At 43.6% G+C, this 23,395-nt stretch overlaps 1 protein-coding gene across 1 annotated transcript in view; it reads left to right on the plus strand.

Moving 5' to 3' along the window:
* Positions 1–8,735: 8,735 nt before the first annotated feature.
* The window catches only part of dapp1 (dual adaptor of phosphotyrosine and 3-phosphoinositides), a 254,861-nt gene continuing 240,201 nt past the window's right edge, over positions 8,736–23,395 (plus strand). The window contains exon 1 of the mRNA XM_068046417.1: positions 8,736–8,888. Within this exon, the coding sequence (XP_067902518.1) occupies positions 8,830–8,888 (59 nt within the window). The 5' untranslated portion in view covers positions 8,736–8,829. The remainder of the gene's footprint in view (positions 8,889–23,395) is intronic.

A 23,395-nucleotide genomic window follows, 5' to 3' on the forward strand; every position in this document is an offset into this window, starting at 1 on the left:
GTTCGAGTCAGGTAGCAGGCCTTTACTGCGGACGTCGACCTGCATGAGAGAGCACAAATGTAGGCTATGTAGGTTTTCCCATGCCAACCATGCATGATGTGGATCTCCAGAAATGTGGTGGATGTCAAATGAAGACAATCCTCACACTGTTGTGCGGAGACTCCAGTCTCACCATCCACTATTGAGCGGCTGCCCTCGGCCCCCACTAGCTCCAGTGCCTCCTCCTCAGCTGTGGAAAGAGGCTGGATATCGGCTATTCCTCTGCCAGTCCACGAGGTCTCCCCGGCATTTTGGTCCATTTGTCCTTCAAGTGGAATGAGGGGCATAGTAAGATTTGCAGGACGAGCGAGAGAACAGTTCTGCTCATGACAGTCCCTCAACGCCTGCTGGGGTTTCCTACATGGCCTCTCCCCATGTCCGCTCTGAGGGGACGTCATTGGGCTGAGCTGTGAAAGAACGCAGCCTATCGCCAAGATACATCCAGGCATCTGCCAGAATGTGGTGATGCCTAACCCTCCTTTTCCTTCACCTTTATGGTGACTCCCTCCCCATGCCGTGCTGCATCCTGCGTAGCCACATGTAAACCTCAAAGATGAGCAAAGTATGGAGTACTCACCTTGACAGACTGAAGGAGGTCATTGATTCTCTTCTTGCACTGTACCCCACGTTTGGTGGCGGGGGAGGGGGGGGGAAGGGGGCGGGGAGAGGGGTGACCCCACAGCTGCTGACTTCCTATGTGATCTCCATCCAAGTTTGCTTGGTCAGGCAGGAGGACCCCTTCTTGCCATTCACTTGAAGAAGATCTCCTGTCTTTCCCTTACAATCTGGAGGAGAATCTCCAGGGAGACATTGGTAAACCTTGGTCTCTTGCCTCAGCCATAGTGTCCAGTCACTGCCACTGTGTGCCAACAGATGTATGTCCTTCTCCGGCATGGGGGTGGGAATGAGAGGGTTTCAGGAGTTTCAACAGCTGCTCACTGGGTCCACCAGCCATCCAGGATCTTTGATTCAGTACATACGAATATGCGAACATATGAATTAGGAGCAGGAGTAGGCCACTCCGTCCTTCGAGCCTGCTCCGCCATTCAATAATTTCATGACTGAACTGATTACTCCACATTTCCATCTACCCCCAATAACCTTCCACCCCCTTGCTTATCAAGAATCTATCTACCTTTACCTTAAAAATATTCAGAGACTCTGCTTCCACTGCCTTTGGAGGAAGAGAATTCCAAAGACTCACAACCCTCTGAGAGAAAAAAATTCTTCTCATCTCTGACTTAAATGGGTGACCCCTTATTTTTAAACAGTGACCCCTAGTTCTAGATTCTCCCACAAGGGGAAACATCGTTTCCGCATCCACCCTGTCAAGACCCCTCAGGATCTTATATGTTTCAATCAATTTGCCTCTTACTCTTCCAAACTCAGCAGATACAAGCCTAGCCTGTCCAATCTTTCCTCATAAGACCACCCGCCCATTCCAGGTATTATTCTAGTAAAACTTCTCTGTACTGCCTCCAACACATTTACATCCTTCCTTAACTAAGGAGACCAATACTGAACACAGTACTCCAGATGTGGTCTCACCAATGCCCTGTATAGCTGAAGCATAACCTCCCTACTTTTGTATTCAATTCCCCTCGTGATAAACAATAACATTCTATTAGCTTTCCTAATTATGTGCTGTACCTGCATACTAACCTTTTGCGATTCATGCACTAGGACACCCAGATCCCTCTGCATCTCAGAGCTCTGCAATCTCTCACCATTTAGATAATATGCTTCTTTTTTATTCTTCTTGCCAAAGTGGACAATTTCACACTTTCCCACATTATACTCCATTTGCCAGGTCTTTGCCCACTCACTTAACCTATCTATATCCCTTTGTAGCCTTCTTATGTCCTCTTCACAAGTTACTTTCCTACCTATCTTTGTGTCATCAGCAAATTTAGCAACCATACCTTTGGTCCCTTCATCTAAGTCCTTTATATAAATTATAAAAAGTTGAGGCCCCAGCACAGATCCCTGTGGCACACCACTCGTTACGTCTTGCCAACCAGAAAATGACCCATTTATGCCTACTCTTAATTTCCTGTTAGCTAGCCAATCTTCTATCCATGCCAATATGTTACCTCCTACACCATAAGCTTTTATTTTCTGCAATAATCAAATGCCTTCTGGAAATCTAAGTACAATACATCCACCGGTTCCCCTTTATCCATAGCACATGCAACTCCCTCAAAGAACTCCAATAAATTGGTTAAAAATGATTTCCCTTTCATGTTGACTCTACCTGATTACCTTGAATTTTTCTAAACGCCCTGCTCTAACATCTTTAATAATACATTCTAACATTTTCCCTGAGACAGATGTTAAGCTAACTGACCTGTAGTTTCCTGCTTTCTGTCTCCCTCCCTTTTTGAATAAAGGAGTTGCATTCACTACTTTCCAATCTAACAGAACCTTCCCCGAATCTAGGGAATTTTGGAAAATTAAAACTAACGCGTCAACTATCTCACTAGCCACTTCTTTTAACACCCTAGGATGAAGTCCATCAGGACCCGGGGACTTGTCAGCCCACAGCTCCAACAATTTGTTCAATACCACTTCCCTGGTGATTGTAATTTTCTTGAGTTCCTCCCTCCCTTCCATTTCCTGCCTTACAGTGAATTCTGGGATGTTACTTGTATCCTCAATAGTGAAGACCGATGCAAAATACCTGTTCAATTCATCTGCCATCTAGTTTAGTTTAGTTTAGAGATACAGCACTGAAACAGGCCCTTTGGCTCACCGAGTCTGTGCTGACCATCAACCACCCATTTATACTAATCCTACACTAATTCCATATTCCTACCACATCCCCACCTGTCCCTATATTTCCCTATCACCTACCTATACTAGGGGCAATTGCTAACGGCCAATTTACCTATCAACCTGCAAGTCTTTGGCATATGGGAGGAAACCGGAGCACCCGGAGAAAACCCACGCAGACACAGGGAGAACTTGCAAACTCCACACAGGCAGTACCCAGAATTGAACCCGGGTCGCTGGAGCTGTGCGGCTGCGGTGCTAATCACTGCACCACTGTGCCGTCTCCTTATTATCTATTATTAATTCCCCAGACTCACTTTCTACAGGACCAACGCTCACTTTGTTAACTCTTTTCTTTTTAAAATATCTATATAAACTCTTACTCTCTTTATATTTCTAGCTCGCTTTCTCTCGTATGCTAATTTTACCTTCCTTATCAATCTTTTAGTCACTCTGTGCTGTTTTTTATATTCTGTCCAATCTTCTGACCTGCCTCCCATCTTTGCGCAATTATAGTCTTTTTCTTTAAGTTTGATACTATCTTTAACTGTTTTAGTTAACCCCGGATGGCAGGTCCCACCCTTGGAATTTTTCTTTCTCGTTGGAATGTATCTATTCTGTGTATTCTGAAATATCCCTTTAAATGTCTGCCACTGCATCTCTATTGACCTGTACCTTAACCTAATTTGCCAGTTCACTTTAGCTAGCTCTGCTTTCATGCCCTCATAATAGCCCTTATTTAAGTTTAAATACTAGTCTTGGACCCACTCTTCTCTCCCTCAAACTGAATGTAAAATTCAACCATATTATAATCGCTGCTACCTAGGGGTGCCTTAACTAAGAGGTCATTAATTAATCCTATCTCGTTGCACAATACCAGGTCTAGTATAGCCTGCTCTCTGGTTGGCTCCAGAATGTATTGTTCCAAGAAATAATCCCAAAAACATTCTACGTGCTCCTCATCTAGGCTACCTCTGCCTATCTGATTTTTCCAGTCTATATGTAGGTTAAAGTCCCCCATAGTTATCGCTTACCTTTCCGACAAGCTGCCGTTATTTCTTTCTTTATACCCCGTCCTACAGTGTGGTTAATGTTAGGTGGCCTGTACACCACTCCCACAAGTGACTTCTTGCCTTTATGATTTCTCATCTCTATCCAAACAGCTTCTATATCCTGGTATCCTGAACTTAGGTCATCCCTCTCTATTGTGCTAATACCATCATTAATTAACAGAGTTACCCCTCCACATTTTTCTAGCTTCCTGTCCTTCCTAAATGCCATGGACCCTTCAATATTCAGGTCCTAATCTATGTCATCCTGCAGCCATGTCTCTGTAATAGCTATCAGATTGTACTTATTTATTTCTATTTGCAGTCTCAGTTCATCTGTTTTGTTTTGAATGTTATGTGCATTCAGATACCGCCTTTTAATACTGTTGTAGCCTCTAGCCTTATCTGTTGATTTACTCTTAGATTTGTACGCTTTGTCCCTTCCTGTCACAGTCTGTTTATCATTTCCCATATATACCTTTCTCTCTTGCCTTGTCTCTACTCCTTGATTTATCATATCTTCCCAAATTTGATCCCTTGCCCCCACTATTCAGTTTAAAACCCTCTCTACTTCCCTACTTATGTGACTCGCTAGAACACCGGCCCCAGCACAGTTCAGGTGTAGACCGTCCCAAAGGTACAGCCTCCACTTTCCCCAGTACTGGGCCAGTGCCCCACAAATCGGAAAGCATTTCTATGACACCAGTCTTTGAGCAAAGCATTAATTTCTCTAATCTTATTTGCCCTATGCCAATTTGCATGTGGCTCAGGTAATAATCCAGAGATTATTACCTTTGAGGTTCTGCTTCTTAATTTGGCACCTAGTTCCTCATACTGACTATGCAGAACCTCCTTCCTTGTCCTGCCTATGTCGTTGGTACCTACATGGTTCACGACGACTGGATTCTCCCCCTCCCACTGTAAGTTCCTCCCCAGCCCTGAGCAGATGTCCTGAACCCTGGCACCAGGTAGGCAAGACAGCCGTCTGGACTCTCGCTCTTTGCTGCAGACAACAGTGTCAATCCCCCTAACTATACTGTCCCCTACTACCACTACATTTCTTTTTTCTCCCTCCACTTGATTGGCTTCCTGTATCATGGTGCCATGGTCAGGTTGTTCATCCACCCTGCAGCCCCCGCTCTGATCCAAACAAGCTGAAAGAACCTCAAACCTGTTGGACAATTGCAAAGACTGAGGCTCCTGCACTCCTGCCCTCTGGGACCCCTTACCTGCCTCAGTTGCAGCCACACTCTCCTGTCCCTGACCACTGACCAAATCCTAAGGGGCGTGACCACCTCCTGGTACCAAATGTCCAGGTAACTTCCCCCTCCCTGATGTGTCGCAATGATTGCAGCTCGGACTCCAGGTCGATGACTCTGAGCCTAAGCTCTTCGAATCGCAAACACTTACTGCAGACGTGTTTTCCCTGGATCACAGTGACATCCAGGAGCTCCCACATGCTGCAGCCATGACACATCACCTGTCCTGCAATCCTTAATGTGTTTTAATTAACAATTTAATTATTTTCTTCTATTATTTATTTTATTTTCCTATTTTTAATATATTTTATTAAGCTTACCACTAGTTCCTTTACTATTTTAAACGTTAGGATTAGAATGGACCTTAATCACTTACCAGGTACTCACCAAACAGGTAGCTTCTTCCCAAATCAATCACCGACCTGCTTGCCTGTGATGTTTGATGCTATGTTTGATTTAAATTAAATTAAATTAAATTAAAAGCTTACCTGTATACTCACCTGTATAAAAGTCAGCATTACAATACGGCACCCGCACCTCTGTTGCATCATCTGACACCACATTCACTGCCTTGGATCCCGCCCGTGCCGTGTGATTGGATGGGCCCTGAGCCTCCATTATGTAAAGTGACTGCCTGCTGTGTGATCACTATTGGCTGGCCACACGCGTCACAGGTGGCAATGGCACTCACTTCCAGATCCTTCTGCCGGGACCCGCGCCAGCCTCACTAAATTCAGCCCCTTGTGTGCCTGGAGGATCAGAAGTGTTTCCCCCTCCCTCCCACCCTGGCCCCTCAAGGAGTCCTCAGGTCTCACTATCCCTGCCCCAACCCCACCCCAATCCCTGATCTCCTTCCTTCACTCACTGCTGGGGACTGTCCCACAGCTCCAAAGGCCGCAGCCTCCTGCCACTAAATTCCCACTCCCACCCACTGGCCTGGCACTCAATCCGGCAGGTGTTGACGGGCAGGTGAAGAGCAAATTAAATGAGGTCCTGCTGTTAAAAAATGTTCAGGATCCAGGCCCCTGGCCTTGCAGAGTTTGTCATCTTCCCCATCCTCCTGTTAATATCAGGGTCAATGCCACTGCTGAGGTGGTGATGTGAAGGGTAGTGCAGCACCCCAGAGGCTAGAGAACAAAGTGGAAGACTCAATTTCAGATTAGGAAGGCCCAGCAATACTTTTTTGAGCGTGCTGAAATCTTCATCATCAAATGATGTGGTTATTTTACTCGACTAATAATCCAGAGAACGTGAGTTTGAATTCCACCAGTTTGAAAATAAATAACTGGGATGAGTAAAAGGTGATCATGGAGCTGTCACATTATCATAAAAACCCAACTGGTCCTTTAGGGCTGGCAACTTAGCATTCTTACCCAGAGCATTATCAAACAAAGTCTGACACTGAGCCACATAAGGAGATAATAGGATGAATGACCAAGAGCATTGTCATTGAGGTAGGTTTTAATGAGTGTCTTAAAGGAGGAGAGAGAGAGGCGGAGAGGTTTAGGAAGGGAATTCCAGAGCTTAGGGCCCAGGAATCTGAAGGTACAGCCGCTAATAGTGGAGCAATTAAAATCCAGGATGCGCAGCAGGCCAGTATTGGAGGAGCACAGAGATCTTGGAGGGTTTTGAGGCTGCAGGAGATTACAGAGATAGGGAGGAGAAGAGGTCATGAAGGGATTTGAAAACAAGGATGAGAACTTTAGAGGTGAGGCATTGCTGATTCGGGATCCAATGTGGGTCAGCGAGCACAGGGGTGATGGGTGAACGGGACTTGGTCTGTTAGGATACAGGCAGCAGATATATGGATATAAATGTGTACCTGTGCAGACATCTCTGTATGGGTGGGTGTAAGGGTATGTTATGTTTGGCCGCTCTGGTTGGATGTATTCCTGTGGGTTCCATAACATGACCTTCTGCCACCAAGTGCCTGCCCGTTCAAACTGCCTTTTCTCACATTGGCAATGTTTTCATAACTAATTGTTACGACCAGGTGAGAAGGGGTCTATGGTTCCCTCTCAACCTTTGCATGGTTTAACTGTAACAGGGTTTAATTTTAGAAACACTGTGTTTTTAGCTCCCCCTTAGGGAATCTTTGTTCACTGCTCCAATTGTAAGGCAAAGAAATCAGACAGGTTTCTTTAGTTTTAAACAAGAAAGGTGGAAGTTTATTAATCTTAAATTCTAATCCGGTTAACGACTACAAATATGCGATGTGACCATGCTAACATGCATACATGATAAACACATGTGCAGATAGAGACAGAAAAAGTAGAAAAGAATAAAGGGGAAAAGTTTGAGGCAATATCCGTTAGTGATTTACTGTCCCTTGCGTTCAATGTGGAGTCTTTGGTTGCCAGTAAGTCCTTCTATTTGTTGGGGCCCAGTTCATGCTTCAACTTGTTTCAATGTCGGAGTCTTTCCTCTCTTGAGGTTTACGTGTCTTCCGTGGGTCTGGTGGCTTGGGAGAAAACAAGAGAGAGACAGCCAGGAGAGAGGCTTGCTTGTTCCAGCTTCAATTGCCAACTGTCTTCTGCATTCGAACTGTCCTGTGCTTGTTCAAAAAAACCTGGGCAAGCCAGTTAGTCATGTGACCAGCTAGTTTAATCTGTCCTGGCTTTGTGGATTGTATCATTTTAGCAGGGCCTGGAATGCGCTTCCTTACACCTTCAATGTCAGTGATCAAAATCCATTTGGGTTAATTGGAGCAGGGAATAGTCCTTTGTCTCCACAAGCAGCGTCTCTTAGTATGGAAATGTCCTTCCAGCCCAGTGTCTGGTGATCTTCAAACAAGTCATTTCTTCGCTCCAGCAGCAGTTTAAAATCAATGTTCATATGACAAAATTAATATGCCTCATTCCTGGCAGGTGGGGGTCTGCATGACACTAATAAACAAAACTTTTCAAAGAAAATTTAAAAAAACAAAGAATCACTACAATTTCCCTGTAATTTTTCTCTTGGGTCTTGCTTACAGAAGCATCCAGGAGATTAATCTCTACATTCTAGAGACTCTGGATCAATCCTAGAAGGCTGTATTTTGTTTGAACAATGTTATATTACCATAGTGTCTTTAACAGAATAAAATGTCCCAAGGCCCTTCACAGGAGTGTTATGTAACACAATTTGATACTTAGCCACATAAGGAGATAGATAGCAGGTCAGATGGGCAAAAGCTTGGTCAAAGAGGTAGATTTTAAGGAGTGTCTTAAAGGAAGAGAGAGAGGCAGAGAGGGTTAAGGAGGAAATCCCAGAGCTTAGGGCCCAGGCAGCTGAAGGCACGGCCGCCAATGGTGGAGCGATGGGAATCGGTGGATGGTCAAGAAGCCGGACTTAGAGGAGTGCAGAGATTTCAGAGGGTTGTGGGTCTGGAGATTACAGAGATAGGGAGGGGCCAGGCCATGGAGGGATTTGAAAGCAAAAAGGAGAATTTTAAAATGTTATTGTGTACTTGCATGTGCTTTTGCATGTATGTGTACATGTTTACATGAACATGTGTGTAGGGTTTTTTTTCACTTCCTCATAACTTTCAACTCTTCACTACACATCCCAGAGGGCAGCGCAGAAGAAATTTGTGTAGATGAAGAGGAGGAGCCAGACTGAAACTTCCGTGACTTGTCTTGGTCTTGGTGACAGAGAGTGAGTGAGTGAGAGAGAGCGGAGCCAGTGTTGTTGGTCACTGATGGAAATGTGCGCTTGCGTTCGTTAAGGAGATGAGCGACTCATTGATAGACCGAGCCAGTGTACAGGAGAACAGTCTGTCCGAGTTGGAGTGAGTCCAGAACTTTATTCTCCTTGACAAATATCCCTGTGTTTTGGTTGTATTGCAAATGCAAACAGAGGGTGAGAGAGACAATCCAGACAGAGTGGAATTTTCTCTGTTAACGACTAACTGACCTGTGAGTGTGGTAGTTTCAGGATGCTCAGGTTAACTGTTCATTAAATTGAGGTTTTCGCAAAAAGCAAGAAAAGTTTTTTTTTTAAATCAATGATTTATTCATCTCTAACCAGCCTGAATTTTAATCAACATCTTGAAACAGTCTGCTGCGGGTTTTTGTTTTTGTTCGTGTAGTAATCTTTGTTTGTAGAAAGCGCCGTCTTTTGCGCTATGGCCACTTAATCGGTTAAAATCGCAACGAGTGAGCCTGCGAACCACCGCTCTGAAATTTGTCATTTTTGCTCGAAATGTCACTTTTGGGTCGACAATCCATTCTTTACTTTAAAGTTACTGAGTGCAAAATTTTTAATGGCTCTAAAAAAAAATCCCACTTTGCTGCATTACTCAATTCATGTCATTGGATAATTCAGATATGGAATAGTTTATGTCAAAAAGGTTTTTGATGATCAGGCGTAGGCTATATTTTCTATTGGGTATGTGCTTCCTACATTATATAGTTGGGCAACTGACCCTCTGTGATTTTAACTTCGCTATAACTGTGGCAAAAATGTTCCCTGTTTATTCTGAATGGAATGAAGCAGAGGGTTGGTTATCAGTGCATCATATTCCCTAATGAGTGACTGACAAATTATTTGTTTTGAGCTGATGTTATTTAGAACTGTACTTATTTGTATAAGTTATATCCTAGTTATTGCATCATATTTACAGCACAGAAACAGGCCATTCAGCCCAACTGGTCTATGCTGTTGTTTATGCTCCGCACAAGCCACCCACCACTCTTCATCTCACCCAATCTGCATATCCTTTTCTCCCTCATGTTTATCCAGCTTCCCCTTAAATGTATCGATACTATTCACCTCAACCACTCCCTGTAGTAGCAAGTTCCACATTCTCACCACTCTCTGGGTAAAGACATTTCTCTTGAATTCCCTATTGGATTTATTAGTGACTGTCTGATATTTATGGCCCCTATTTCTGGTCTCACCTACAAGTGGAAAAGTCAATAAATTTAACCTATCAAACCTTTTCATAATCTCAAAGTCCTCTATCAGGTCACTCCTCAGCCTTCTCTTTTCTTGAGAAAAGAGCCCCAACCTGTTCAGTCTTGGGCAAAACCTCCCAGTTCTGGTATCCCAGTAAAACGTTTTTGCACCTTCTCCAGTACCTCTATATCTTGCTTGTAATATGAAGACCAAAACTGGTTGCAGTGCTCCATGTGTGTGAAACAAAAAACAGGAAATACCGGAACTGTCCAGCTGCTTAGCCAGTATCTGTGGAGAGAACACACACGTCAAGGATTTGGGCTGAACCCTTTTTCAATGGTTTGACCAGAATCGGAAAGAAAGAGGAGTGGAGGGAAGATACAAAGTGAAAATAACAGCGAGTGAAAGTGTCTATGGAATGATGATTAGAAAGCAGCATTAGCTAAACAAAGGGCGTTAGCATAATAGACACTGACAGACACACCTGAGGAAAATAGGAGCAATTGAAAATACAAAAATCCTGCAGGTCAGGATCTGAAATTAAAAGGCTGGCTGCAAACACAGTAATCCAACTTCTCTGCCCCTGGCATGCGCTGGAGTCTTGTATCCCCAACTGATCCATTGTGGTTTGGTTTTGACCCAATGCTTCCAGTGTAGTTCCAGTCTGAATCAGTAGGTGAGGTGGGATGGATTCTCTGCTGAAGGATTGTCACTCTGCTCCGCAGATCAGGCACTGTCTTAACTTCAGATTTCTAATGCAGCAGATTGGAGTTGATTTAAAGCTGCTCCAGTGCCAAGCTTGTAGCGTAGGCACAACCTGAGGAAGGGTAAGATGGCGATGTCAGTCATGGTTCCGTGGGTAACTTTCACCTCTCCGTCAGGAGGTTGTGGGTTCAATCCCCAATCCAAAGATTTGAGCACAATAGCTATGCTGATACGCCCACTACAGTACTGAGGGAGTGCTGCACTGTCAGAGGTGCCATCTTTCAGATAAAATGGGAAACCAAAGGCCCCTGTCTGTCCTCAGAAGGGTGTACAACAGCCCTTTGCATTATTCAAAGAAGAGCAGGAGAGCTCTCCCCTGGTGACCTGGCCAATATATATCCCTCAACCTACACCTAAAAGCAATTATCTTGGTCATTACCACATTGCTGTGTCTGGGAGCTTGCTGTGCGCAAATTGGCTGCGGTATTCCCTGCGTTATAACAGTGACAGCTTCAAAAGTACTTAATAGCCTGCCATGTGTTTTGGGATACCCTGAGTGGCACTAAATAAATGTTGGGCCTTTTTTAAACCAGAAATTGAAGTCCTTTCATCCCTGAAAGTATCAATGAAGGAACTGAACATTCCTGCAATTCTCACAGTAACAGAAACCCCAAAGCTCCATGCTGTCATTTCAGTTTTGTGCTGAGTAAAACTGATTGTGTGAAGGGCATTCGCTGTTACAATAACAATTTACATTTTTATAGCACCCTGAAGCAGAAAAATCTGAGGTACTTCACAGAGGCTTAAGGATTAAAAAAAGGACACTGCACCATAAACACACAGACGTATGATTAGAGATGGATATTGAGGAACATCTAAAAGCAAGAACTTGCTTACACTCTGTGACCCCGCTATAATGCAGTCCACTGTATAATCTGTAAACCAAATTGTTTCAGAGACGGAATTTTTAACAGATTTGTACTTGTCCACTCGGGTCTGTCTTGGACCCGCAAAATTTTCATTCTGCAAATGAATTTGACATTGTTGGGATCAAGCCTGAGCACTCGGCGGCAGTATGAAATAATGCAGTCTCACCTCTAGTAGAGTCATAGAGAGATACAGTACCGAAACAGGCCCTTCGGCCCAACGAGTCTGCGCCAACCATCATTTATACTAGTCCTACATTAATCCCATTTTCCCTCTCAAATCCCCACCTTCCCTCAATTCTCCTATCACCTACCTACACTAGGGGCAATTTACAATGGCCAATTTACCTATCAACCCGCAAGTCTTTGGCATGTGGGAGGAAACCAGAGCACCCGGAGGAAACTCATGTGGTCGCAGGGAGAACTTGCAAACTCCACACAGGCAGTACCCAGAACCGAACCCAGGTCGCTGGAGCTGTGAGGCTGCGGTGCTAACCACTGCGCCACTGTGCTGCCCAATGTGACCTCGTGATATGGACTGCGTTACAGTGTGGCCGCACTGTATATAGAGCCTTTCACAATCTCAGGATGTTTCAAATTCCTTCACCCTATTAGGTGCTTTTGAAGTGTTGTCACTCTGGTAAAGTTGGAGACCCAACAGCCAATTAATGCATAGCAAGCGCCCACAAATAGCAAATAGATAAATGGCCAAATCATTTGTTTCATTTTCTTCTTCAAAAAAATCCAGTTCTCACCTTAGCGAGGATGGAGCTAGGAAGTATAACAACAATTAGAAATTAGTTTCAGGAAAGGCTGACCAGGCTGGGCCTCTTTTCTCTAGAAAAGGGAAGGCTGAGGGGTGACCTGATAGAGGTCTTTAAAGATCATGAATGTGTTTGATAGGGTAGATGTAGAGAAATGCTTCCACTTGTGGGGGGACTGGAACAAGCAACCATAAAATCACTAATAAATCCAAAAAGGAATTTAGGAGAAACTTTTTTACCCAGAGCATGGCGAGAATTTGGAGCTCGCTACTGCAGGGTGTGGTTGAGGTAATAGTATAGTTACATTTTAAAGGGAAGCTAGATAAACACATGGAAATGAATTAAAGGATATGCTGCTGGGTGAGACATGTCTTGTGAATTTTCTGAGAAATGTTTGCTAAAGTCCTCTGCGATGGCGCTGGGAGCCGTTGTTTACTTTTTGATATTAATGAATGATTAATATTAAGTATGATTAGAGTACACACTGGTACAGATCAACACACAGGGTCATTTAATACAGAATTCAATAGCCAGAGGGCACAGTTCAAGCTGAAGAAAACTGAGCTGGAAATTCAGACAGAGTTTAAAATCATAGACTCATACATCAAAGAAGGAGGCCATTTAGACCAGTGGGCCCATGCTAACCCTTTGAAAGAGTTGTTCAAATGGTCCCAATTCTCCATGCCCTGTCCCCATAGCCATGCAAGTGTTTCCTTTTAACAGAAGGATGATTAACACATGATGTTAACAGGAAGTTGGCTGGGGTTTCAAGAAGGAAATTGACAGGCTACTGCACCAGAAAGGATTTATGGTTTTGAATATGACATTGCACATGCAAATGAGCTAACCATGACATATTTCAGTTATCAAAAGACCATAGAATAAACACAGAAACAGACCATTCTGCCCAACTGGTCCATGCTGGTGGTAATGTTCCACGTGAACCTCGTCCCAACCATCTTCATCTCACACGATTTGCATATCTTTCTATTCCTTTCTATCTTGTGTTTATCCAGCTTCCATTTAAATCCATCTACACTATTCACCTTAACTACTCCCTGTGGTAGCGAGTTCCAAATTCTCATCACTCTCTGGGTAAAGACATTTCTCCTGAATTCCCTATTGGATTTATTAGTGACAGTCTTATATTGATGGCCCCGAGTTTGGACTCCCTTTCAAGTAGAAATGACTTTTCTATGTCTAGCCTATCAAACCCCTTCATAACTTTAATGATCTCTAATAGGTCACCTCTCAGACTGCTATTTTGTAGAGAACAGAAGCCCAGCTTGTTGAGTCTTTCCTGATAGTTGTACCCTCTCAATTCTGGTATCATGTTTGTAAAGCAATTTTTAGCAATCCATTAAGGCCAATGAAAAAAAAAATCAGCTTTTAATTTTAATAAAATTGTCTTGATCTTTGCAAAGATTTTCTTTAATTCTATTGAAACCAGGAAGACATCCGATAAATCTGATTAGACACTCTCTGTAGTATTATGACTCAGCTGCAAAATCCCCTGAAGCCACATGTACCATCGAGAGCCGCAACAGTGTAATGTATTTTGTGGTTGTAGTTGGACCTTGCAGATCAATGCGTCAGTAAGTCACACTGCACAGGAACAAAAGATGGACTGACTCACCTGGAAACAGTAGCAACAAACAAGAGTTCAAACCACTGGTATTATTAGAAGGCATTTTTGTTTTACATTTCAAAACTCTGGAATTTCTTACAATGGAATCTACAAGAATTATTTCTCAACCAACCCCGTAAATATTACCCTCCATCATCATTGTAACGGAGATTACAATAAACTGGGCAATGGGAGACGCAGTGATACAATGGGTTCAGTAAGGTTGGCAGTGCCAGAGAGCAATGGTGGATATGACACAGCAAGTGTGTGATTGGATGCCTAGTGATTTCCAGTCGCAGTAGGAAATTGCATTTATTTAGCGCTGCAAGACATCCCAAAGCCCTTTACATCCAAAGAAGTATAGTTACTGTAGCAATGTAGCAGCCAGTTTGCGCACAGCAAGATTCCACAGCAGCAATGTGACACAATGCCAGATAAACTCTTTTCCGGTAATGTTAACTAAGGGATAAATATTGGAAACTGGGGAGAACACTCCTGCTCTTCTTCGAAATAGTGGCTGTGGGATCTTTTACACCCACCAGAGAGGACAGACAGGGTGTCGATGAAGGGTTCTGTAGTAGTCCTACATTTACCTTCACTCATTTCAAGCGGTTCCTAGCATTTATCTTGAATCTGTCACCTGGTATCCTTTTCCCAAAAACTGCACTCATGCCAGTTTTAGAATTAAATGTGGAAATATTTAAATATTCTCAATCCATTACCATAACTTTCCAAAGAAAAAAACAGGTTATAACTGTTTACCATTTTTAACTAATCCTTAAACTATTCATTACATGCTTCAAATCCTCCATGGCCTTGTCCCTCCCTATCTCTTTAACGTCCTCTAACTCTACAATCTTCCGGGTTCACTGCATTCCTCCATTTCTAGCATTTTATGGATCCCCGATTTTCTTCATTCCACCTTTGGCAACTGTGCCTTGTTGCCTAGGGGCCCCGAGCTCTGAAGGGATTTGAAAATAAGGATGTAAATTTTGAAGGTTTCCTACGCAGCTCATCTGTCTGATGGAAGGTGCTGACTCAGCACAAAAGTGAGGTCAGCTTTTATAGCTCTGGCCTGCACTGATCAACAACTGAATATTATTGTACCATCTAAGTTAAGGTGTGGAGGAGATTTACTGAAATGGTTCCAGGGATGAGGGACTTCAGTTATGAGGAGAGACTGGAGAAGTTGGGGTTGTTCTCCTTAGAGCAAAAGGAGGTTGAAGGGGGATTTAATAGAGGTGTTCAAAATCATGAAGGGTATTGACAGAGTAAATAAAGAGAAACTGTTGGCAGGAGGGTCAGTAACCAGAAGACACAGATTTAAGATAATTGTTAAAAAATCTGATAGAGATGAAAATCTTTTTTTTTACGCAGTGAGTTGTTGTGATCTGGAATTCGCTGCCTGAAAGGGCAGTGGAAGCAGATTCAATAGTAACTTTCAAAAGGGAATTGGATAAATAGTTAAAAAGGAAACATTTTCAGGGCCATGGGGAAAGAGCAGAGAAAGTGGGACTAATTGGATAGCTCTTTCAAAGAGCCAGCACAGAAACGATGGGCCAAATAGCCTCCTTCTGCACTGTAGGATCTGTAAGTAAAACATGTAGGGCTACAAAAAGAATCATTCCAAGTTACTAAGAGCTGGTCTGTAGCCTGATGTTAGACCTTCCTCTCCACTCACTTCTCCTTCCCGCAGCCCATCCACCCCTCTCCCTTTCTACAGTGAAGCTTCTGTAATGCATTTGGAGGGAAGAATGGTTTGTTATTGCTAGTCTCGATAGAGCCTCATCACACTGTCATCATAATGTCGGCAAACCCAAACACTTAGTGGGAATTCCCTTCACTGACATCATTCTGTGTTTGCAAAAGGGAAGGGAAGGGTAAATGATTCAATTTAAAAATAATTGTGAAGGTGAGGAAATAATGGCCATTAACACCTTGGAGATGACTTGTATGTCTATAGTTACCCTCATTTAAGTGTGCACACTAGATTAGGACTCCATTGTATTGGAATGTAACCTCCTCCAGCCCTACAATCATCCGAGATCTCTGCACTCCTCCATCTCTGGCCTCATACACATTCCCGATTTCCATTGCCCCATCATTGGCAGCAATACCTTCAACTGCTTGGACCCTCAGCTGTGGAATTCCCTCCCTAAACCTCCCCACTTCTCTCTCCTCCTTTAAGATGCTCCTTTAAGATGCTCCTTAAAACCTACCTCTTTAATGAAGCTTTGGGTCACCTGCCCTAAATATCTCCTTATGTGGCTCGGTGCCAAATTTAGTTTGAGACTCGCTCCTGTGAAGTGCCGTGGTACATTTTACTATATAAATGCTGCTTGTTGTAAGTCAGAGATTGGCATTTTGTAGAATATCCTGATTTGAACCACGACTGATGGCCCGTACTTTAGTTTAAAAGGTGCATTAACTGGTGCCCAGTTTGGAGGAGTTACGGAGGGATCTGAGGAGGGGCATGTGGGGATTTGGTGGTCACAGGATTTGTGCAGTGCAGTATGTGACCATGTGGATCTGTTGGCACTTTCACAGCTGTAAGTTTATTTTTATTCATTCCTGGGATGCGAGGATCATTGGTAACGCCAGCATTTATTGCCCATCCCTAATTGCCCTTGAGAAGGTGGTGGGTTGCTTTCTTGAATACAACTGAGTGGCTTGCTAGGACATTTCAGAGAGCAGTTAGGATTCAACCACATTACTGTGGGTCTGTAATCACATGTAGACCAGACCAGGTAAGGATGGCCGATTTCCTACCTGAAAGAACATAAGTGAACCAGATGGGTTTTTACAACAGTCTGGTAGTTTTCACCATTCCTGAGACTAGCCTGACATTCCTGAATTTACTCAATTAATTGAATTTAAAATCCCCAGCTGCCATGGTGGGATTTGAACTTGAGTCTCCAGATCTCTGGGTTACTAGTTCAGTAACATAACCACTATGCTACCGTACCCCATTGAATGGAAGTCTCAGCATTAAAACCCCTTTCCAAAGTGCCTGTTGACACTACTGTGTCAATGAGTTGGAGGCGGGGCTGTCCTTACAGCAGAACTCGTAGCAATCAGTCTATTTTACAGAAACCGAGTCTATTCATTGATCCAGGCTTCTGGATTACCAGTTTGGTAACACAACATAAGCTGCCATATCCTCTATACCATACGCAGACCATGCTCTCCAGCCGAGGGAGATTAATTATCTTCTTTGGACCCATAGTTCCCCAAAAGGAGTAAGCCTAATGTGTTATGAATAATCTGTAATGGATCAAATCTGAGCAAGATTGCTACTTTTAAATATTTTTTTGAAAACACAGTAAATAAATCAGGTGAATTTTTTTTGTTAAATGTTGAAATACAAGGGATCACCATGGGCTGACTGGTTATTGATGTGTCTCATATCAACATTTGGACAGAGCCTTCATTGTTTACTGAAGAGGCAACATTATAGTCAGAGCTGGGGTGTCAAACCAATTGGAGAACATAAGATTCCCAACCCTCCAGGATTGTCCTGGAGTCTCCAGGAATTGACAGTTAATCTCCAGGGAACAGCAGCGAAACAAACCTCGGAGACAAATTCACTGGGAGAACTTTGTTTTTTATTTATTTAGAGATACAGCACTGAAACAGGCCCTTCGGCCCACCGAGTCTGTGCCGACCATCAACCACCCATTTATACTAATCCTACATTAATTCCATATTCCTCCCACATCCCCACCTTCCCTCAATTCCCCTACCACCTACCTATACTAGGGGCAATTTATAATGGCCAATTTACCATTTTCTTTTGTTTTAAAAATATTAGCAATGATGAAGGAAAGAAGAAGAAACCTCCAGGAAAGGTTCAACCAGAGTTGGCAACCTTAGTACTAGAACCACATGCCAGGATCATTGAATGGGCTGCATCATAAATAAAAACAACACGGAGGCCTGTGTTCTGCTCCCCTTCAACGTTCTTCCATAAAGATTTCCAGATTCACATAGACCACAAACCTGTACTTGACTTAATGTTTGCTTTTCAAAGCTTCACCTGATCTGGTCTGCTCTTCTGGGGGCCTCTTCTGCACCCCCCACCCCCGGGTCTGGTCAATCAGTGTTTGATATCCTGGGAGTTGCTCATTCCCTGTTGCTCCCTTTTTGTCCATGGCTTCTGTATGGCCACATGGTGAGGGGTTTGGGTAATTCCCACTGTTCAAACCCACCTGACTGCTGCAAGTGTTCCCGTTATTAAGGTCTGTGTTTTATTTGTCAAATAAACAGACAGCGACAGGTTTTCTTGTAGGTCGAGAACTGGAGATTAATTATTTATTGAGCAATATGCCTTATCCCGAAATTGTCGCAACCTCATCCACTCACGCATTCACACGCACTCGCGTGCGCACACACGCACGAAGAAACTGAGAGAAAAAGGGGTAAGTGGCTTTCAAGTGAGGTAGGGTTTTGGGGTTCACGGTAAACCTATTGAATTCTCTCGGAAGTCAAGTTCTCATTGGTTGCAGTTGAAAGTTCAGTTTGAAGATAGAGGATCACTTCCAATTCTCTGCTGCACAAGTTGAAAATGTAGAATTCACAGCAGGGCACCGCCCTTCTTGGCTTGTTGGATTTTTTTCCCTGCTCTTAGCTGGACAAGTTATAGGCGATGCTTCTTTCTGGGTCTCCCTCTGCCTCAAGGGCTGCCTTTTTAAGGTAAAAGGTTTGTCACATTAGATTCTGGTTGGAGATGCTTTGGTCTCTCCCCCATGGTGATCATCTAATAGTCCAGGATGAGATTAATCCAGTTATGATGTTTCCACTTCATAGCTTCTTTGTTTCAGTAGAACCCATTCAATTCAGGAATATTTCAGGATGGGTGTAATTGACACCTCTCAACCTGGTTAGACATCCTTTGTACTAAGCAGTCATTTATGGCCATCTTTTGCAGCATCGTCAGTTTTTTAAAAAGGTAAAGTCAATTTTTATAACTTTTCAGTTTGAATCTGTATTTTTTCATCGTGATACTTCTGTTACCACCAATATCCATTGCTACTTGTGTGTCTTCCATGATGTTTGTATGTTTGGCAGCTCCAACCTGAGCTCTTTAAAGTTCCTGGGTCTGGATGATTGGTAAAGTCTGCTTTTTTCTTCTATTCGTTCATGGGATGTGGGTGTCGCTGTCAAGGCCAGAATGTATTACCCATCCCTAATTTCCCTTGAGAAGGTGATGGTGAACTGCCTTGTTGAACCACTGCAGTCCTTGGGGTGTAGGTACATCCACAGTGCTGTTAAGGAGGGAGTTCCAGAATTTTGACCCAGTGACGATGAAGGAACAGCAATATAGTTCCACGTTAGGATGGTGTGTGACCTGGAGATAAACTTGCAGTGCCTGCTGCCCTTGCCTTCTAGGTGGTAGAGGATGCAGGTTTGGGAGGTGCTACTGGAGGAGCCTTGGCGAGTTGGTTTCCTTATTGGATCTAAAATGGCTACTCCGTCAATGGCATCAATTCAGAAGCCCATTCGAATCCTCCAGGCCTGAGGAAATTAAAGAGTTAAGGCTGAAAGTCTGGGTTTTGTATTAAGAAATCCTGGGTGAAAGGAGCTTCCCATGGGCCTTGCCTTGGACACCTAGTTTCAAGGCTGTCTGTTGAAGAGTGTAAAACATGATTGTATCCCATGACCAGTGCAACTTGGGAAGAAAATGCATTTATATAGCACCTTTCACAGCCTCAGGGTGCCCCAAAGTGCTTTACAGCCAATGAGATACTTTATAAGTGTAGTCACTGTTGTAATGTCGGAAATATGGCAGCTGATTTTCACACAGCAAGCTCCCCCACAATCAGCAGTGAGATAAATGATCAGATAATCTGTTTTAGGTATTTTTTTTAATGTGGGATAAAGGTTGACCAGGCCATCAGAACTACCCTGGTCATCTTTGAACAGCACCATGGGACTTTCTGTGTCCACCTAAGAGGGCAGATAGGGGTCTCAATGTGATGAGCTGCTTTTTATTCTGGCTACGGGGTCCCAGAAGCAGGCCAGAAGGCAGGGAGAGACCCGCCTCAGTCCTCTGTCAGACCCCTGAAGCCATTTGACGGTGGGTAGCTAATTAACTGCCTGCAGTCAGGGAAGGTGCTCCTTTAAGGGATGAGCTCCCGCCTCCAGAGCTGCTGGCCAATCGGCAGCTATGCAGTACCAGCAGCGCCACTGGGATTGGTGATCACTGCCAGTACTGCAAGAGGGCCTGCTGCACCCAGGACAGCTGAATGGGTTTAGGGTCGTCGGGGCCATTCAGACCGGCCCCAGCGACGGGGTTAGTGAGCCTTTGCCAGGTGGCATCTCCATGTGGTGGAGGGCCTTTCTGCCTTCAACAAAATTGAGGTAGAGGCGAGAAGAGGCCCTTAAGTGGCCATTAATTGACCACTTCAGGGCCTCAATTGGCCTGTGCCTTCTCTGCCCTGAACAAAATGGCAGGGCGCCTGGGCAACATTGGGAATGGTTCCCACTGCCATTTTGTTTGGCCAACGCCTCAGTGCCTGCCTCCAAAGGCAGAATAAAATCCTGCCCAATGTCGCATCTGATAGATGGCACCTCCAACAGTGCAGCACTCTCTCTGACTAACTTATGTGATTAGATCTGGAGTGGGGCTTTAACTCGCAATCTTCTGACTCTGAGGTGAGAGTGCTGATTGACCAAAGCTGACAGGGATATAAATTGTATCAGGCGCTATAATATAGCAATATAATTCAGGCCTGTAAGAATTTGTTCAAATGGACAGCAAACTGCATTGCTATGCTGTGTCATCATAATGACTCTTCCGTTATTGTGCCATTTGGCTTGAGCTGTGGTGTAATCTCCATGGAGCTGCAAGAATATTTCATGGAAATGAGATGTTTGCAGATGGAGAGGTTCTTGTTACTTGCTGCTCTGCGTCGGTGGCTTGAACTTTAAAAACTCTGGCATTGCAGCAGTCGCACAAAGTTGTTTAACAGTTGATTTGTTCTTCCTGTATAACACAACTTCCCTGATTGCAACTTGGGATTGCAATTTTGTAATTTAAAAATAACTAAAGAAGGCATGCATTTTTTTTTGGTTAAATGACATGCGAGTGTACAAGTCAGTTCTGGAATCAATTAGTAATAGTAGGCAGGGTTAGATGCTAATTACAAACAGAAATGCTGCCTTTGCAAAGGTAAATGTTGCTGTTAACATCTAGAATAGTTTTGCTACAGGAGCTCCTACTTGTGTTGCACAGGAGAGGGGCTTCAGAATATGCTTTCTGTGGGCTTGATGAAAGCTGCAAGGCAGAATTCACAAGTCTGCTGATGAAATGTAAGCTATGAATGTAAGGAGGCCCAAAAGAAAAAGAAAGAATGTGATTCCTGCACTCGTGTGCATGCTAAAGATATTCAATGGAATGGAAGTTGAAAGATGTTTGTGCAAACAGAAAATAATTGGCATATGTGAGGCTCAATACCATAAATATATTGTTTTTTTAATGTGTTTATTGGCTCATTGCACTATCGGCACTCTCACTGTGCTTGGTTCTTTCCAAACATTGTAGTTTTGGTCTGATAGTCCAGGATTTATTATTGGGCAAAAAGGGCCCCATTTAATTCTGTTATTATTAGTTGATCTGTAGTGTTGCATACAGGAATTCAAAACCAAGTGATGTCTTCAGGTGAGGTGAGGTTAGAGGTAGGCTTGGTGCCAAATTTTGTTTGATAGCGCTCCTGTGAAGCACCTTGAGATGTTTTACTTCATTAAAGGTGCTCTATAAATGCAAGTTGTTGTTGAAGTATAGTTGGATCAGGCAGTGCATTCAGTTCCCCCTGTTAAAAGTCATGCGGTTTCTTTCTAAATGTTTTCATTATAGATGGCTGTCTACATTTATAATGGAGATTTTCTATGTAAACATCACACTGTAATTATAGCCTTCCACCATTGGTGGCGAGAGTCTGTAGTGTGGTAAGGGTGTAATTACAGTGTGGCAGCCTCCGTTATAAATGTGGATAGAAGGAGGCGTAATTGCTCTTTGTCAGTCATGCGAAACGGGTTTATAGTAAATTGACATCCTGAAATTGGAAATGGTGGAAAAATGGGCCAATGATTCACTACAAGTTTATTTCGTGGGACTGACAAAGACCAACTTCACCCCTAGAAAGTTACGATAGGAAATGTTGACAGAGTATGAAAATGTAAAAATTTTAAACAATTACTGATTAATCTGCTATGTCATTGAGCACGGTAAATCATAGTCTCTCTTTCTCTTGTCTTCTCTCCCCTTCACTCTTTTTGCTGGCCTCTCTTGGTCATTTCCCTTCATTCCTTTCAGGTGCTAGTCGGGATGGGGTGATGGGGAAAGGAGCCACATGTGGTTGCTTTTGGGGATTGCACAGAAAGAGTGCAGAAAAGGTTCACGAGAATGGTTCCAGGGATGAGGAACTTCGGTGATGAAGATAGATTGGAGAAGTTGGGACTGTTTTCCTTGGAGAAGAGAAGGCCGAGAGGAGATTTGATAGAGGATTTCAATATCATGAGGGGCCTGAATGGCGAGAAACTGTACCCATTGCTTGAAGGATTGAGAACGAGAGGGCACAGATTTAAAGTAATTGACAAACGAAGGAATGATGACACAAGGAAAAACCTTTTCATGCAGCAGGGGTCTGGAATGCACTGTCTGAGAGTGTGGTGGAGGCAGGTTCAATCGAGGCCTTCAAGAGGGAATTGGTGTCATTCCCCCACCCCGTCAACCGTGTCCCCTTCATGTTCTCATTCCTAAGCCATCCTTGCTTCCAATATTACCTGTGTCTTTGACTTTAAACTACCCATTCAACTCTGACATCCTCCCGTTCCCCCTTGATCCATTGTCACTCAACTCGCCCTGAACCCTCCATTCATTCCCTCAAAGCCAGGTAGTGAGAAAATGGAACCCCTGCCTTGTCTTCAACTAATTATTCCCTTCCCGCTCCCTCTACATATCTCCCTGCCATCTGTTTCCCTCAAAGAAGCTTTTTTTTTCAAAATTCAACTTTAAAAGAAGTCAATCAGAATGAGGAAGAAACTCTTTCTCTTGGCTGATCGCTTTGATGAACACCTCTGTTCAGTCCGCAAGCACGACCCTGAGCTTCTAGTTGCCTGTCATTTTAATTCTCCGTCCTACTCCCATGCTGACCTCTCTGTCCTCTGTCTCCTACGCTGTTCCAGTCAAGCTCAATGTAAGCTCGAGGAACAGCACCTCATCTTTCGATTAGGCACTTTACAGCCTTCTGGACTCAACACTGAGTTCAACAACTTTCTCAGACAGCAGCTGTTGCCATTTACAGCTCCTCTAGACCCATCCTTAATTTCTTCACTTGTCCCAATATCATCACCTTTTGCCCTGCACTGTCCGAAA

The sequence above is a fragment of the Heterodontus francisci genome, chromosome 1, assembly GCF_036365525.1.
Source record: "Heterodontus francisci isolate sHetFra1 chromosome 1, sHetFra1.hap1, whole genome shotgun sequence".
NCBI classification, from domain to species: domain Eukaryota; kingdom Metazoa; phylum Chordata; class Chondrichthyes; order Heterodontiformes; family Heterodontidae; genus Heterodontus; species Heterodontus francisci.